The sequence below is a fragment of the Leptodactylus fuscus genome, chromosome 5, assembly GCF_031893055.1.
Source record: "Leptodactylus fuscus isolate aLepFus1 chromosome 5, aLepFus1.hap2, whole genome shotgun sequence".
NCBI classification, from domain to species: Eukaryota; Metazoa; Chordata; class Amphibia; order Anura; family Leptodactylidae; genus Leptodactylus; species Leptodactylus fuscus.
The window spans coordinates 80,610,738-80,626,276 of NC_134269.1; the positions used below are offsets into that span (position 1 = coordinate 80,610,738).

General features: G+C 39.5%; 1 protein-coding gene across 8 annotated transcripts in view; it reads left to right on the top strand.

Moving 5' to 3' along the window:
* Positions 1-15,539, top strand: part of TCF12 (transcription factor 12) — a 137,211-nt gene that overhangs the window by 23,658 nt on the left and 98,014 nt on the right. For all 8 annotated transcript variants that reach the window (XM_075273512.1, XM_075273514.1, XM_075273522.1 and 5 more), the window contains exons 4-5: positions 8,163-8,239; positions 14,898-15,000. In XM_075273512.1, coding sequence (XP_075129613.1) covers positions 8,163-8,239; positions 14,898-15,000 — 180 coding nt within the window. The remainder of the gene's footprint in view (positions 1-8,162; positions 8,240-14,897; positions 15,001-15,539) is intronic.

Genomic DNA, 15,539 nt, shown 5'->3' on the forward strand with positions numbered 1-15,539 from the left:
TGTACATATTGACAAACTCATATCTCTGTAATGGGGGCATCGGTTCACGAATGGAAAGAAACACTGATTCAGTTGTCCCTAACCGGTCTGTGGGGCTGAGTTGATATGCTGAGTTCTGGTGACAGACTTGTTTTAAGGGTTTTAAATATTGCTGACCTATCCTTAGGATCTGTCATCAGTTTCAGATTGGTCCTGGGCCCCCAAAGCTCTTCTGTTTGAGGTGACAGCAGCGCTCCAGTGAATGTAGCTGCAGAGGCCATTGACGTCATGATCCTTCAGTATGTGGCCTGTGTAATCCTCAGTTCCATCCAAGTGAAAGGGAATGAGATGCAATACCATACAATGTATGGCACTGTTCTTGGTTCTCAGTGAAGAGACTAAACCACCCAAATGCTGCAGTCTCTTCAATCATGTAATCTATGGAAATCCTGCGTGTCATACCCCTATTAAGGATAGGTTATCAATATGTAACTCCGAACCCCTTTCACAGGTATAATTAAAGAGCCAGCTAAATCGGTGACTAAGACACAGAACAGTATATTACAGATTTGCATTGTTTTCACTATTATAGCTAAAACCCATATTTTTATCATCGCTGAAACCCTTCACATGTTTACAGTGAAAGGAATCTGTCATTTGACAGCGGGTGTCCTGTGTTCTTTAAATGTGGATCTATTTTATATTTCGCTGTAACATAAAAAGGTTTTGATTTGAGCTATTTCTGCAAACACTTGCAAATGCTAAAACAACAAATGTAGTGCTGAAGCCTGAAGAATGCTGATGTTAAGTCCCTTATTGACAAGCGTTGCATGTAAATGAGCTAATTTTGGCAAGCTCTGTAATAAAAATACAAAGTGTCACTCCCTTTGACAAAGCAAAAATAATTGAGCTTTTTGTTTGGAACAATGGCATTTCACATTTTGAGCGTGAAGACCACACACTATCTGACCAAAACTCAATGGCAGAGGTCGTTTTATCATATCTCTATTTTTAACCTTTTCTATACACACAATCCAGTGTTTGAAATAACAGAGCACATTTGTTGCGTAGAATTCTTACGTCAGGCCTTCTCATCTATCTGCTGTTTGCTCAGTGATAGTTGTGGTGTGCGAATCTAGTTTCTTCAGAGAATAGACGGAAAATGGTCACGACAATAACCCCTGCATTGTATACTTTATTAAAAAGGGGAATCATGAAACTGGTAAACCAATAGTGGAATATATGTGTGTGTATGTATATGTGTGTATATGTATGTGTATATATATATATATATATATATATATATATATATATATATATATATATATATATATATATATATTTTTTTTTTTTTTTTTTTTCTTCTCTGTTTGAATGGATGCGTTTAAATAAAAGGATTGATGCTCATTCCATCCATGACAATTGCAGAAATCCAATGTATGTAAAATGCAGACATGTCAATCTAGGTTTACTCTTGATGTGTGTTTATTTATTTTTTTTTTTTCTGGCAGCAAATTTGGTAAAAGTGCATGCAATCTAATTCCTGGCAGTTTGTCAGATATAACCTGCAGGAATTTTCCAGTAACACCAACAGGTGGCGTTAGTTTCCTCATATGCTGCAATTTCGGGTCTTCGTTATTACCCTTTATGATGTGATGGTTCGTATAATCGGGAGTGAGTCCAAAATGCAGATAATGTACAAATCTTTGCATTATACTTTTTATAGGTTTCTGACCATTTCTTCAGACTGGCTTACAAATGATGATGCGCACACTGTGTGTGTATGAAAGTGGCCTGCATAGGTAGCACTGTTGACCAGCACAGTATTGATCGTGGATGGTATGATGCCTGCGTGAAAATGTTCTGCCCATGTCAAACATTTCATCTCACATGACGTAACAGTTTGGCAGTGTGCTGTCTTTGTAATGGGACCATTGATTTATGTTCTTCTTTTCTGATGCAGAAATCATGCCTTTGCTTCCACTTTTGGGCTTGAAAGCAGTCACCCCTGCACTCATTTCCACACATTGGTCCCATGTGAATCCCTCACACTGCTTTGTAATCGTGCAGCTACTGTTGGGGAACAAGACAAAGCTGTTTTAAACACACATCCAGGGGTTGTGTATATTACCCAGTAAAATAACTCATGTGAGAACCATTATGGTAACCTTTCGTTTACCCTGACATGTGCAATGCATAGCAAATAGACTTGCAACTTGCCAGCATCAGTGTTCTGTGATGCAGGTAGTGATTGCTAGCAGGCTGTATGGTTTTCATGTGCACTACATGGGATTACTCTGCTTATCAAAGCACTATGTTCTCAAAGACACTGTTTACAGGATCCCAAACAGTTAAAGATGTAGGGATCTATACGTTACAACAAAGACATCCGCAATGTTTTATTCAGCTACGTTGGTGTACTGCAGTTGAATGCATTATGGAGTACCTTCAATAGTTATCAGGCAAGAGCTTTTCTTCCAGCTGAGTGTGCATGTGGCATAGGGACAGAGGAATAATAAATAATAATAATACATTTTATTTATATAGCGCCAACATATTCCACAGCGCTGTACAATTTGTAGGGTTCAAATACAGACAGCAAGATACATTACAAAGAAAGTTATTTCACACAATGGGACTGAGGGCCCGAGGAATAAGAGTAGTCTGTGAGTGGCTCATCTCCAGTGGGAACCAAGAATTGGTGTTTTGAAATCAACCCCCCCCCCCCCAAAAAAAAAAAATCTGCTGTCGTGTGAGGCGTGCCCTTTTTACCCCACTGGCTGATCCACTTATTTACATAACTTCAAGAGGACACTTCTTGGGAAAAAGCGGAGTTGTCGCTGATACTTACCTGATCCATTATTGTATGCATATATTTGTGTCGTGCTACTGACACTACGCGTTAAGAGTCCGAAGAAGGTATCTGCGAATACCAAAAAAAACGTTTTACTCTAACTCTACTACTATTACTAGTGTGAATAAACAGAAAAACTCACTGGCACAACTCAAGTGTGACATTCATTCTTTACTTGGTTGCTATGGGTTGGGACCCTACGTCTACACCAATAAAAATCCTAAACTGCATCCCTCAATACTACTCAAATAAAAACCCAAATACCCTGACCTTCCTCTAATCTATATTAGCACCTTTCAGACTCTGCTTACATGGGTGCTTTTATTTTATTTTTATTTTTATTTTTTTCTCATCCTGGAATGGTCTTCCAGTATTTTTGATGGCATGCATATAGCTGGGTCTGCAGCAAACATACTGGATCCCCAAGGAAAATCTGATGAATCCCATTAGTTAAGTAGCATAAGAATTTTATGGCACCTATGATTTATCCTCTTAGGGTGCATTCACACTGAGTAAACGCTAGCTTATTCTGAACGTAAAACACGTTCAGAATAAGCGGCGTCTAAAGTAGCTCCATTCATTTCTATGGGAGCGGGGATACGAGCGCTCCCCATAGAAATGAATGGGCTGCTTCTTTCACTCCGTGCAGTCCCATTGAAGTGAATGGGGAGTGCCGGCGTGTACGCTCCGGCATGAGCAGAGCTTGCCGTATACGCCGGCACTCCCCATTCACTTCAATGGGACTGCACGGAGTGAAAGAAGCAGCCCATTCATTTCTATGGGGAGCGCTCGTATCACCGCTCCCATAGAAATGAATGGAGCTGCTTTAGACGCCGCTTATTCTGAACGTGTTTTACGTTCAGAATAAGCTAGCGTTTACTCAGTGTGAATGCACCCTTAGAGTGCATTCACACTGAGTAAACGCTAGCTTATTTTGTAGAGTAAAATTACACTTGTAAATTTTGCTATCCCATTGACTTCAATGATATTTTTTTACAAGTGTAAAAATACGCCTGTAAAAAATACGCCTGTAAAAATACGCCTGTAAAATGTCATTGAAGTCAATGGGATAGCAAAATTTACAAGTGTAATTTTACTCTACAAAATAAGCTAGCGTTTACTCAGTGTGAATGCACCCTTAGGGTGAATTCACACTGAGTAAACGCTAGCTTATTCTGAACGTAAAACACGTTCAGAATAAGCGGCGTCTAAAGCAGCTCCATCCATTTCTATGGGAGCGGGGATACGAGCGCTCCCCATAGAAATGAATGGGCTGCTTCTTTCACTCCGTGCAGTCCCATTGAAGTGAATGGGGAGTGCCGGCGTATACGGCAAGCTCTGCTCATGCCGGAGCGTACACGCCGGCACTCCCCATTCACTTCAATGGGACTGCACGGAGTGAAAGAAGCAGCCCATTCATTTCTATGGGGAGCGCTCGTATCCCCGCTCCCATAGAAATGAATGGAGCTGTTTTAGACGCCGCTTATTCTGAACGTGTTTTACGTTCAGAATAAGCTAGCGTTTACTCAGTGTGAATGCACCCTTACAGTGATAAAACCAGAATTCACAGGGGCCACACGGTGGCTCATTGGTTAGCACTGCAGCCTTGCAGTGCTGGAATCCTGGTATTCAAATCCCACCAAGGACAAAAAAACATCTGCAAGGAGTTTGTATGTTCTCCCTGTGTTTGCATGGATTTCCATCTCATATTCCTAAAGACATACTGATAGGGAAAAATGTACATTATGAGCTCTACGTGGGGCTCACAATCTACATTTAAAAAAAAAAAAAAAAATTCACCACCTTAGAATTTTTTTTTTTTTTTTTTAATCTAGGCAACAATTAAAAAAATTATTTATTTATATATATATATATATATATATATATATATATATATATATATATATATAATATTTTTTTTTTTTTGCCATTTTGGAAGGTTTTTAGAAGGCAGTTATAGTTGCACACAACCATAGTCTTGCATAGAAGAGCCACAATTATGGATCTGTAATTACGGATATTGTACTTCTATCGCCCTATACACCGCTGTGTTTTTTCACAGATTACTTTATGGGCCATAGAAACTGTTTGCAAAACATGGAGCCAGTGCAGTTTCTGTCTGTATTTGCAGCTCAAACTCAACTATACAAGTGTATGGGATCATGCAAGTCTTTTTGTGGATTTGTGGTATATGGATGCAATGTGAATTATTATTTTTGTGTGTGTGTGTGCAGAATATGGATCCATTTTTGTGGAGTCCAAAAGCCACTCCAGTTGTTTGCTTGTAACCTCATCAGCCAGTTTCATTGCCTGGGATGAGAACAACTGTAATAGCGATAGAGAAGGAGCGCTGTAAGAAGAAAAAAAGGCTAGGGATTGTTTACTTTTCTGACAGAAGAAAATGTAGTACATGCAGGACTTTGTTCTCTTTCTTTACAAAAGTAAGTTAACGTCCATCATGGGTGTGTGTGTTTTTTTTGTTTTTTTTTTATTTAAACATTAGAGTGAATGGGAGCGAATGCCAGATGGACAGTGCTCTCAAAGCTAGTGTCCTTTGCTTTTATCTTATGATGGGTGAGAGCAACAGAAATTTATAACTGTAGTGTAAACGTCGCCTGAGAGGGCTGTGTGTAAACTAATGCCCACCAATCTCAATGAAGAGTGGGCCAATATTCCTCCAGTGTAGGAAACTATTAAAATTGGATAGAAAACAGAATCAGTTATTCATGGTAATAGTGGTACTACTAGATGATTCATTGGTTGGACTTAGCGTTATACCCAAGGATTTTTCATTTTGGGTTAATTCCTGTTAAATAATGTAGCAGTGTTATCTTTTATGGTGTTCTTTATTTGCAGTTGTATTTAGGAGCACCTTAGAACCTGATGAGTTGAGAGAGGGTGTTTTGTTCCCCCCTCCCTCCCCAAACGGAAACCTATCCACTAGGGTTGAGCAAAAGGGATCAGAAAAGATCGGATTCCGATCGTGAAATTTACTTGATCGCCGATCGGGTTCCGATCCCGCATAAAAAAGATTGGGAATGGAATTCCGATCCCGATCACTCAGCTTACCTGCATAGATCCACTGCCGCTTCCAGTCTTTTTGCTCCTCTTCTCTCTTTCACATGCCTTCAGAGCGCCGTGCGCGCCCCCGCCTCCCTAGGCTAGTGTTAGAGATGATGGGAGAAGGCAGGGCTTGTGGCTTAGGAGAGTGTGGGTGGGTACTTGGAGGGGAGACGTGAGTGATGCACTGACATCTCCCCGCCCACACTCTCCAAAGCCACAAGCCCCGCCTTCTTCCAGCATCTCTAACACTAGCCTAGGGAGGCGGCGGCGCGCACAGCGCTCTGAAGACATTTGAATTAGAGAGAAGAGGAGCGAGAAGAACTGGGAGCGGCAGTGGATCTGTGCAGGTAAGTGAAGGGGTCTAAGTAGCCGGCTGATTTTTTTTTTTTTTTTTTTTTTTTTTTTTTTTTTAATCACTACACAGCGTGGAGTCCAAAAATTAAAGCGTTCAATTTTTGGACTCCATGCTGTGTAGTGAATATGATCGTTTTTAAAATCCGATCTTCGATCGTTAAAAAAATCCCATTGACTTGCATTAAGATCAGACTTGGGATAGAGTTCGAATGGAAAATGATCGGAAATCGGATTTTAAAAACAATCCTGAAATCTCAAGATCAGCTCGACCCTACTATCCACATAAAAAAAAAAGATTACCTAAGGAAACCCGTGGACCCCATAGACTGCAAGCAGCACTTTTCTCTCTGCATGTTTTGTGCGGAAACCACACAGACCCAATTATAGTCTATGGGGTCCACGGGTTTCCTTAGGCAAGTAGCATTTAATGGTAACTCTTCACAGAAATACTTTCATGAAGTATGAGCAGTGCACATACATAGTAAAACATGGAACTGAAAGGGCTTTTATTTATTTTATTCCTTGAAGCAGCTTGATGAATGTACTCGGTTGTATATTTTATCATATTGATGTTTTTGTATGTTCTACGTTTGTCATAAGTATGGCCTGGCCTATTGCAACTATTTGTGTTCTACTAAATCTTTTCCAGTGCAGCTAAGACAACTTGTTGGCTTGAGTTACATAGGTACATTTCCATTGAGATGGTTTTGATAAATGAAGCCACTTGTGTATCATACAGCTATGAAGACAGTATGTCACAGACAGACATACACAGGGCCATGTTCAAACATAAGCTACTCTGTTCTGGTCTTAATCAGAAAGCAATAGAATTATTTCCAAAACATATTGGATAAAGAAAAGCTGGGGATAGAATGGAATTCCTACCTTCAGCACTAATGTAGCTGTGAAATTAGATTTGTTTGGGCAGATACATTTATTTGATCAGCCTAAAACAGCTGGTGAGCACACACTGTATATTGTCTTTTCTTGTTTATGTTGCTTTCAGAGTGTGTCTTTGTTTAAAACTCAATTTAGGTATATATATTTTATGTTTCACTGCACAAGAGGCATTCTTATTTGGAATTACATTGTAATCCAATATCTTTGATACGCTTGTTGAGAACCATCCGTTCTTTTACTTTTATTTCTGATGATGAGTTATGATGTCTAAAAGAAAGCATACCATTCTGTATTCTTACATTTTTAATGAGGTTTAGCGCCTTTTCTTTGTCTGTGTATGCGACTTCTACCTCTGTTGACTCTTGTTGATGAGCATTGATCTGCAAAATCTTTTGTTTAAAAGTAGATTTCCATGTAAAAGGCAAAAAACAATGGCACAGGTTACTTTAATAAATATCTGTTGCTTCAACAACCGTCAATGTTGAGCTTCAGCAGAAGCCTTCATAAGGCCACACATTTGGGTAGTTACTAACCTGCTTCAGATTCCAGTAGCAGTGAAGTGGATGGGCTTACAAGTCCCACCCTCACATCGTCAGAAAAAACTCACAGTGCAAAGTGAGTGGCACTGCAGACTTGAAACTCGCAGATGGCTGTAACATATCTGTACTATGCAGTCTGTACTATGGCCGCAAATCCTTTTTCATCATGATTTCTAGTGACCCAGACTTAAAGGACCATAGATCCCGATTATGCTGCCGGTTATTTTGTGTCTGCCTGAATTACCCCTTACATGGCTTTGAATCCTGGTTGAATACTTTTATCAAATAAAATGAACTAAGCCTTTTGCCACACAATTGTCGGTCTTGTCTGTCTGTCTGTTATGTCTTTAAGGCTCTGTCAGAATGCATGTACGTAGATTTTCTCATAATATTAAAGCTTTTGTGGGATTAATAGTTTACTGCACCATATTAGCGATTCTCAATATGATTTATTTAAATAACTCTGTTTCTAGGTATTGATGAACGGTCTGGTGGTGGTACTTCATGGGGAACAAGTGGTCAGCTGAGCCCATCCTATGAATCTTCAAGGGTAAGTGCAAGTAGGCTTGGGGAAGAAATCAATGTGACTATATGTTTTATCGCATGGTGGTTGCTCCTAAAATATGAGAGCATCTTAGAGTAGCTGTATGTAAACATTAAAAACCAAAGCAAGCGTCCTTTTACATGTACAGACAGATGAAATGCATGTAAAAAAGGCTGATCAATACTACATGATGTCGATTGGTGATCATTTAAGGCCTGGTTCACATCTGCATTTGGGCCATTCCGTTCGCCTATCTGCATGAAAAATGCAGCGAAAGAAGTCCTGCAAGCAGCACTTTTCTCTCACCACACAGACCCCATTATAATCTATGGGGGTCCGTGGGTTTCCTAAGGTATCCACTTTTTTATGTTATTAGGTTCCCGTTCGGGGTCCCCCCACCCAAGTGGACTTCCTGAACAGAAACTCAAACGCAGATATGAACTGGGCTTAAATCAATTTTCACATGCCAATTTATTGGGAGGAGTTTGAATTAACTGTATTTCTATTTCTTGTCATAATTTATTCAAACCCCCTTCCTCACTCAAACAGGCAATGTGCTGCCAACCATTAACAATTTTTTTTCCGTTAAAGGTACAATTCTCTGATATTCCAGTATGAATAATAAAAGGTGCCATATTATGATCTAAAAGACTAGGTTAAATGGTTATTCCTATCATAATGGCTATGTTCTCTTGGGCCCACATCATTCTTGAGAATGAGACTCCGTCTGTGCCCGCAAATAATCATAGCCGCCCATGGGTGTGTGTGTATATCTTTTAACTTATTTAGGAGAAGTAACTGAGGCTGCCTAGGCAACATCAGTATGGGTGATCAGACCCCTTTGGGCCACTGAGCCACCATGTCGATTGTCTTATAAACTAGTGTATTCATCGGATATAGTCACACTGATACTACTGTTGGGGTTTACTTAGAAGCACTAACCTTATTTACTTCACAGACAGGATTACAGTAAAAGATGAGTCTATAGATAATACCACATCTATCTTTCCATCCGCTAACAGGTGAAGTCATGCCTTATCTACTCCCCCCTCATTGCACAGAGCATCCCCACAAAACTCTTATACCTCAGTAAGGCTGGTCTTACAAGGCTGCAAATCCGTAATCTGTAAGTCCGCAAATGGTCCGCAATTGAGGGTTTTTAATTGCGGACACATTATATTCTGTGCGGCCTCTTACACCAACGGATATTTTATCTGTGGTGTGCCGGGCCGCAACAGAGGTCCACAATTTATAGAGCAGGTCCGTAATGGCCGTGAATTCACGGCACTGCACGGACTCTCCCATAGAACTGATCAGCAACTTGTGGACCGTAAACTCATTACGGCCGTGTAAGACCAGCCTAAGTTTGTTCAAGTATACTGCTGCCTATGGCCTTGAGACTGCTGGTAAAGTGTGGCACTAAATTGCAATTAAGAGAGCAGAGGAGAAACTCAGGCAAGATGGCAGCCTCTATAATCAAGTACAGAAAATAGGATACAAAAATCTATGATCGGGAAATAAAATCTTTATTATTAATAGTAAAACATTATAATTAGTAAAAACATATACAGTACATTTCACTACCTCATTTTAATGAAAACAACAAAAAAAAGGACATAAACAGGTAATAAGTGGGTAAAGGGTTAACTGGCAAATCTCTTTTAGACAGCTGTGTGTCCTTAATGCTTTGGAGAAGTCTAACAAATCTCTGTCTTGTAGATTTTGTTTTTGTTTTGCAATAGTTTAGAAATGGCTATATACAATAATAACTTGTAAGATGTTGTGTTTATAGTGGTTTAGTTGTTTATACTGTCCCCATGTCATTTTCTTGTGCCATCAGTTCCTGTTTGCTGCTTTGTAACTTTTTTTTTCTTTTTTTTATTCCCTATGTCGTCCTTGGTTGCAGCTAACATACTATGGTGCCAGGAACATTTGCAGATGTGTTTATCATTGCTTAATCTAAATACACAGTTCTTCTTTTTGTTAATGCTTGGTCATGGACCACCCAAGGGCAACAAGCTTTTCTCCCCCCCCCCCCCCCCCACATACCAGATCAACATATAGAAACCATTATAAGGTGTGGTTTTATACTCGCACATAGTCTGTTGGGTTTTTGTTGTCCCCCCTTCCAGTCTCTCTAGTACAGTGCGTTATAGGTTTTTCTTTTTTCTTCTCTAAAATAGTAACACTTAATTGATAGTTTAGCACATTTATTCATGATTTTTGTCACAAAATTTTGAAATATGAAGTGTTGTTACGGTTGTGTTTTGGAACTTACTGTTTGACTGTCCATGTGTAGGTCTGGAATAAATAAACCCATTCTGCACAAGGATATGCATAAACAGACCTTTTACAGGCTCTTCCTGAAACCTTCATGTATAAACCGTAGGCATGATGGGAATGCTCTTGACTTTTTACTTCCTGCTAAGAATAATAAAAGATTTAGTTCTGAGAAGTGCTTCCATGTCCTAACCTGCCAACTGCTTTTATTTTAGTCTGAAACTGTGACTGTCTTCATATATAAGTGCTTGAAACGTTTCCAAAAAGGTGTTATAAAGAGTTGATTACATTTGTAATGCAAGGTTTCCCTTGTTGATAATAGAAGAAGCATGTAACACAAAACCCCCCACACACAAACACTCTCCCCAAGTTGTGTGTCCCTGTATGAGAATAGCTGGAGATGCAGCATTCTGTACCCCACTGTTTCCCAACCTTCTCAGAGTCTGGGCATCCCTACCAAATTATTTTCATCAAAAGAAAAAAAAAAATGCTGTTAGAACTTTTTCACTTGTAAATTTACAAAATTGCACCCTCAAAGCTACATCACCCTGTACCTTCCACCCAGCACATACAAAAATTCATTTTTTATTTTTTTTTACTATCACCAGACTCCCTTAGTGGCGCCCACATAGTATCATGCTGCCCATTGGCCAAACACACAATATACCGGTGCCCCTCAGCACCTAATAATAATCCCCAGTGGCCCCTGGGTAAGTAGGAACAGTGACTCAACAAGCAAGTAGTAGAAATTTTCGCAAGTGAACCCCAGACAAAAAGTAATAATATAGTGTTAATATGGTGTGCATCACTCCAGGGAGTTTTTTTTTTTTTTTTGTCCCAATTTGTGGAATAACTTTTTATGCATCCCCTTCTATTTAGGTTAATACATTTACTAGTGGTGGGTCACTTTTAATACCACTAGGAAACACTCTTTAGGCCAGGGCCCCACGTAATGAAAATGCTGCGGCAAAAACCACTAATCCCATCCACACATTGTAGAAAAAATATTCGCTGCAGAAATTCTACGAATTCAATTATACCTATGGAAAGATTGGTGCTTTCTGTATGGGTATAATAGGGACAGAAAGTCTGTAGAGGAAAACTCTGCGACCTTCTGTGAAAAGTGCTGCAGAAAAAACTCAATGTGTTGATTATTCCACAGCTCTCTTTGGCCCTAGCTCACTACTGGGGCCTTGGCTATAAGATAATACTATAATAGTCCCACCATGGGGAAATTCAGTGGGTTACAGCAGCCTGGATAATACAGTAATATATTCAAGAACAAACACATACAAGCTCATAGCAGATAGAAAAGATACTAAGATTCATAGCAACTTGGAAGAAAAGACTCAGGATCATTTAGTTCTCTGTGCGGAGTGATCTCCACTTAGCCTGATGTTGATTATACAGCCTGACTAAGGTTGGGAGGAAGGATCTCCAATAACCCTCCTTCTCACACTTGGGGTGAAGCAGTCGGTCCCTGACAGTACTGCCCAGTGCTGTCAGGTCTCATACATGGGATGGGAGTTGTTCTCCAGCATGGACAGAATCCTTCTGTCACCCAGCAATTGGTCTGGGTCTGTACAGGGTTTAAACACCCACTGAACCTGCAGGGAGAGCTAGTAATCGATAGCTGGTTACCAAAAGGTACATTTACTTCACTTTACCTAAATGTTAACTTTGTCACCTTTTTTACTATGTATACACTCGCTGAAGTTAATGTGGTGAACAGTGTCTTATGTAAATGCAATAAAGCCATTTCAGAGACAGTTCCCACTTTGTGAACATTTTTGAGATGCTGTAACTGCACCAGCTAAGCTGCTTGGTAATCCATGACTAGTCATGTTCACCTGGTTTTAAGCATGGCCAGCCAGTCAAGTCCTTCATGGATTAACACATTGCTTTGGCTGTCTGACAGCTTGTAACAGACATTCTGATCACTTGGCGAGTAAGTAGAAGGGCAACCTTATTTTAGGCCTTGGTAATGCCAACATTGATGTATTTCTTTTGAATTAATAATGAAATGTGGACATTTTAATCTCTTGCCATCAACATCTGAGAATGTACATATACCAGGAGAATAAACCTTTAATATGCCGTAAGACTTTATTCTGGAAGGGTCACCCAAACTTTTTCTACCCCATACACTATGAGGAGGATTGTCAGATGTCCTTCATTTTAAAACTTCATTTATCCATGCAGGACTTTTGCTTCCTGATGTATCAGCTGCTAAGAACAGATGATCAAAAGGGGTGCAGAGTGTCAGACCCCCCCCCCAAGATCTGATATTAATTACCGTATATACTCGAGTATAAGCCGAATTTTTCAGCCCAGTTTTTGTGCTGAAAAAGCCCCCCTCGGCTTATACTCGAGTCAGCAAAAAAAAAAAAAAGATATATATATATATATATATATATATATATATATATATATATATATATATATATATATATATATATATATTTTAGGAGGGGGGGAGGTCTATGACCAGCCAAAATATCAATGTATAGAATCTCCCATAAAATAGTGCAAAAAAAAAAAAGATTTTTTAAAAAAAGTTCTACCTCCCTCCTTTCCCTAGAATAAATATAAAAGCAGAAAATGACTGTGAAACACAAACACATTAGGTATCCCTGTGTCTGACAGTGCCCGGTCTACTGAATATAGGGGATCTGCAGTGCTCCTGTTCCATCGGAAAGGGGTTAATAGCAGCACTGCAGATCCCCTATATTCAGCCAGACTGAATTTCAAGTGGGGGAAGAAAAAACAGTCCTCAAGCTCAGGGAAGGGGCAGACAAACAACCAAAACACCCCCTCCCCTTCCCCAGCACCTACTGCACCCAAAAACTCTGACCATTTTAATTTTTGAAATTTTCCAGTAGCTGCTGCATTTCCCCCCCTAGGCTTATACTCGAGTCAATAAGTTTTCCCAGTTTTTTGTGATAAAATTAGGGGCCTCGGCTTATATTCGGGTCGGCTTATATTCGGGTATATACGGTACTTGTCCCAAACGCACACTTTAATGCTTTGAACTAAAAGGGGTTGTCTAAATCAGATTTTTCAAGCTTTTATTTTGTAAAATCTGTATTTCTTGCTTTGAGTATGGCCCATGCCCATTGTATCCTAGATATGGGAAACTAAGTGTACTGAATCACTGTCTGATTGTAAATGCAAAACCTCATAAATCTAACCTGAGCCTAGGCATCTAACTCATATTGGTAGTTTTTTGTTTTTTGCCACATCTACAGCATTTATAAGCTCCTTGTTACATTTGGCTAGAAGCCACTTGGTTTCCTTAGCTTCTGATGCTTCAAGCTGCTGTCTGACTGACAAGGCTATAGTATTGGCTACCAGCAGAGAAATTTCCAGTTATGATCAAGTTGTAAATGTCAGGGTTATTCTGTTTTCATGTCCATCACTTACGGGCTGCACTAGTTTTAGCTTTGGAAAATGAGACCTAGATCAGTCTGGAAGTGAGCACATCTGATAGCATTAGTCAGCTGTGTATTTCCACTGTTCGGTAGATAAATAAATGTATTGGTACTATGTAATCTTATCTTTCCCCTAACTCTGCCACCTTATTGCATTTTCTAAGGGGGTGTTCATACTACCGTTGGTGACTGTCAGCAGTGTCCATAGCTATTGTCAGTTACAAGATTTTAGCAACGGACACTAGCTGAACTGTCAAAAATCCGTTAAAATCCCATTGAAATTAATGGAAATTTTATCTTGTCTGTTAGTGTCCGTTTACACCCAGTCTGTCAGAACAGTTTTTTTTTTTTCCAGTGAACAAAAAATCCTACATGCAGGACTTTTGTGTCCGTTTGAAAAAACGGATGGCAAGTGTCAGTTATTTTTTCTAACATTGAGATCTAAGGGCAACAGATTTATAACGGACAGTAACTGATAGCCATCAGTCCGTTATTTTGTGTCATTTTTTTCTGTGCATGCTCAGAAAGCAGAAACAAAACAACAACAACAAAAAAAGGACAGTATAAAAAATATAAGGACTTAACTGATGCTCTGATGCTAGTGTTGTGTTTTTTTTTTTTGTCCCCCCCCCCCCCTCCCCCCCCGGACACCATCATAACGGAATTGAACAGTAGTGTGAAGCTTGCCTAAGACATAGGTTTGTATTAAAGAGCAGCAAAGTAAAGTAACAAAAGCTTTACTTGCTAAAGGACAGTAATTCCTTTATTTTAATATTGATACATTTTGGTTTTCATTCTCTATACAGGAGATTTTTTTTTATCAGGATACATTTTAATATATAGTGTATTTATCACAATAGCCAATTAATCTGTACATGAATTAAGAGTGTCATTACACTCTATTAGCAAGACTGTCACATAATCTGCTTAATACTTTTCTCGCTCTTCTCTAGGGTTTTGCAGACAGTCCTCATTACAGTGAACACTTGAATGACAGTCGATTAGGGCCCCATGAAGGATTGTCCCCGACACCTTTCTTGAACTCAAATCTGATGGGTAAGTAGGTAATGCTTGTGGCAGCCCCTAAAAGCCTCTTTTCTTTTGGAGACGCTGGCGGTTCCTTGTCTGACACTCATCAGCTGAACTGCACAAAAATTTTTATAAGAACCTGGTGTCTTTCTGGGCTTGTCATATGTGCGGTGTGTTTTTGTTTTTATTTTGTTTAGTGATCAGTGGAGACCAGATCTCCACTGATCACTAATTCTGACAAAACTCCTTAAGGCTAAGGCCCCAAGTTGCACAAACGCTGCTTTTGTTTGTTGCAGATTGTGCTGCATTTTTGTTTTGTTTTTTATAGCTAAAATCAGAAGTGGACTGACCAGAAGGTAGAAGTATAAGAACGTCCTATAAATTTCTAATTCCTTTGGTAGCTATACTTGACTTTGGATCAATAAACTGCCTCAAAATCTGCAACAACAAAAAAAAGCTGTGTTTCCGCAATGTGGTGTCTCAACCTAAGGCTGAGCACTCACATTATGGGTCTGCTGTGGGATGTCTGCAATAGACATTTCACAGTGAACCCCTCCCACAGAAAA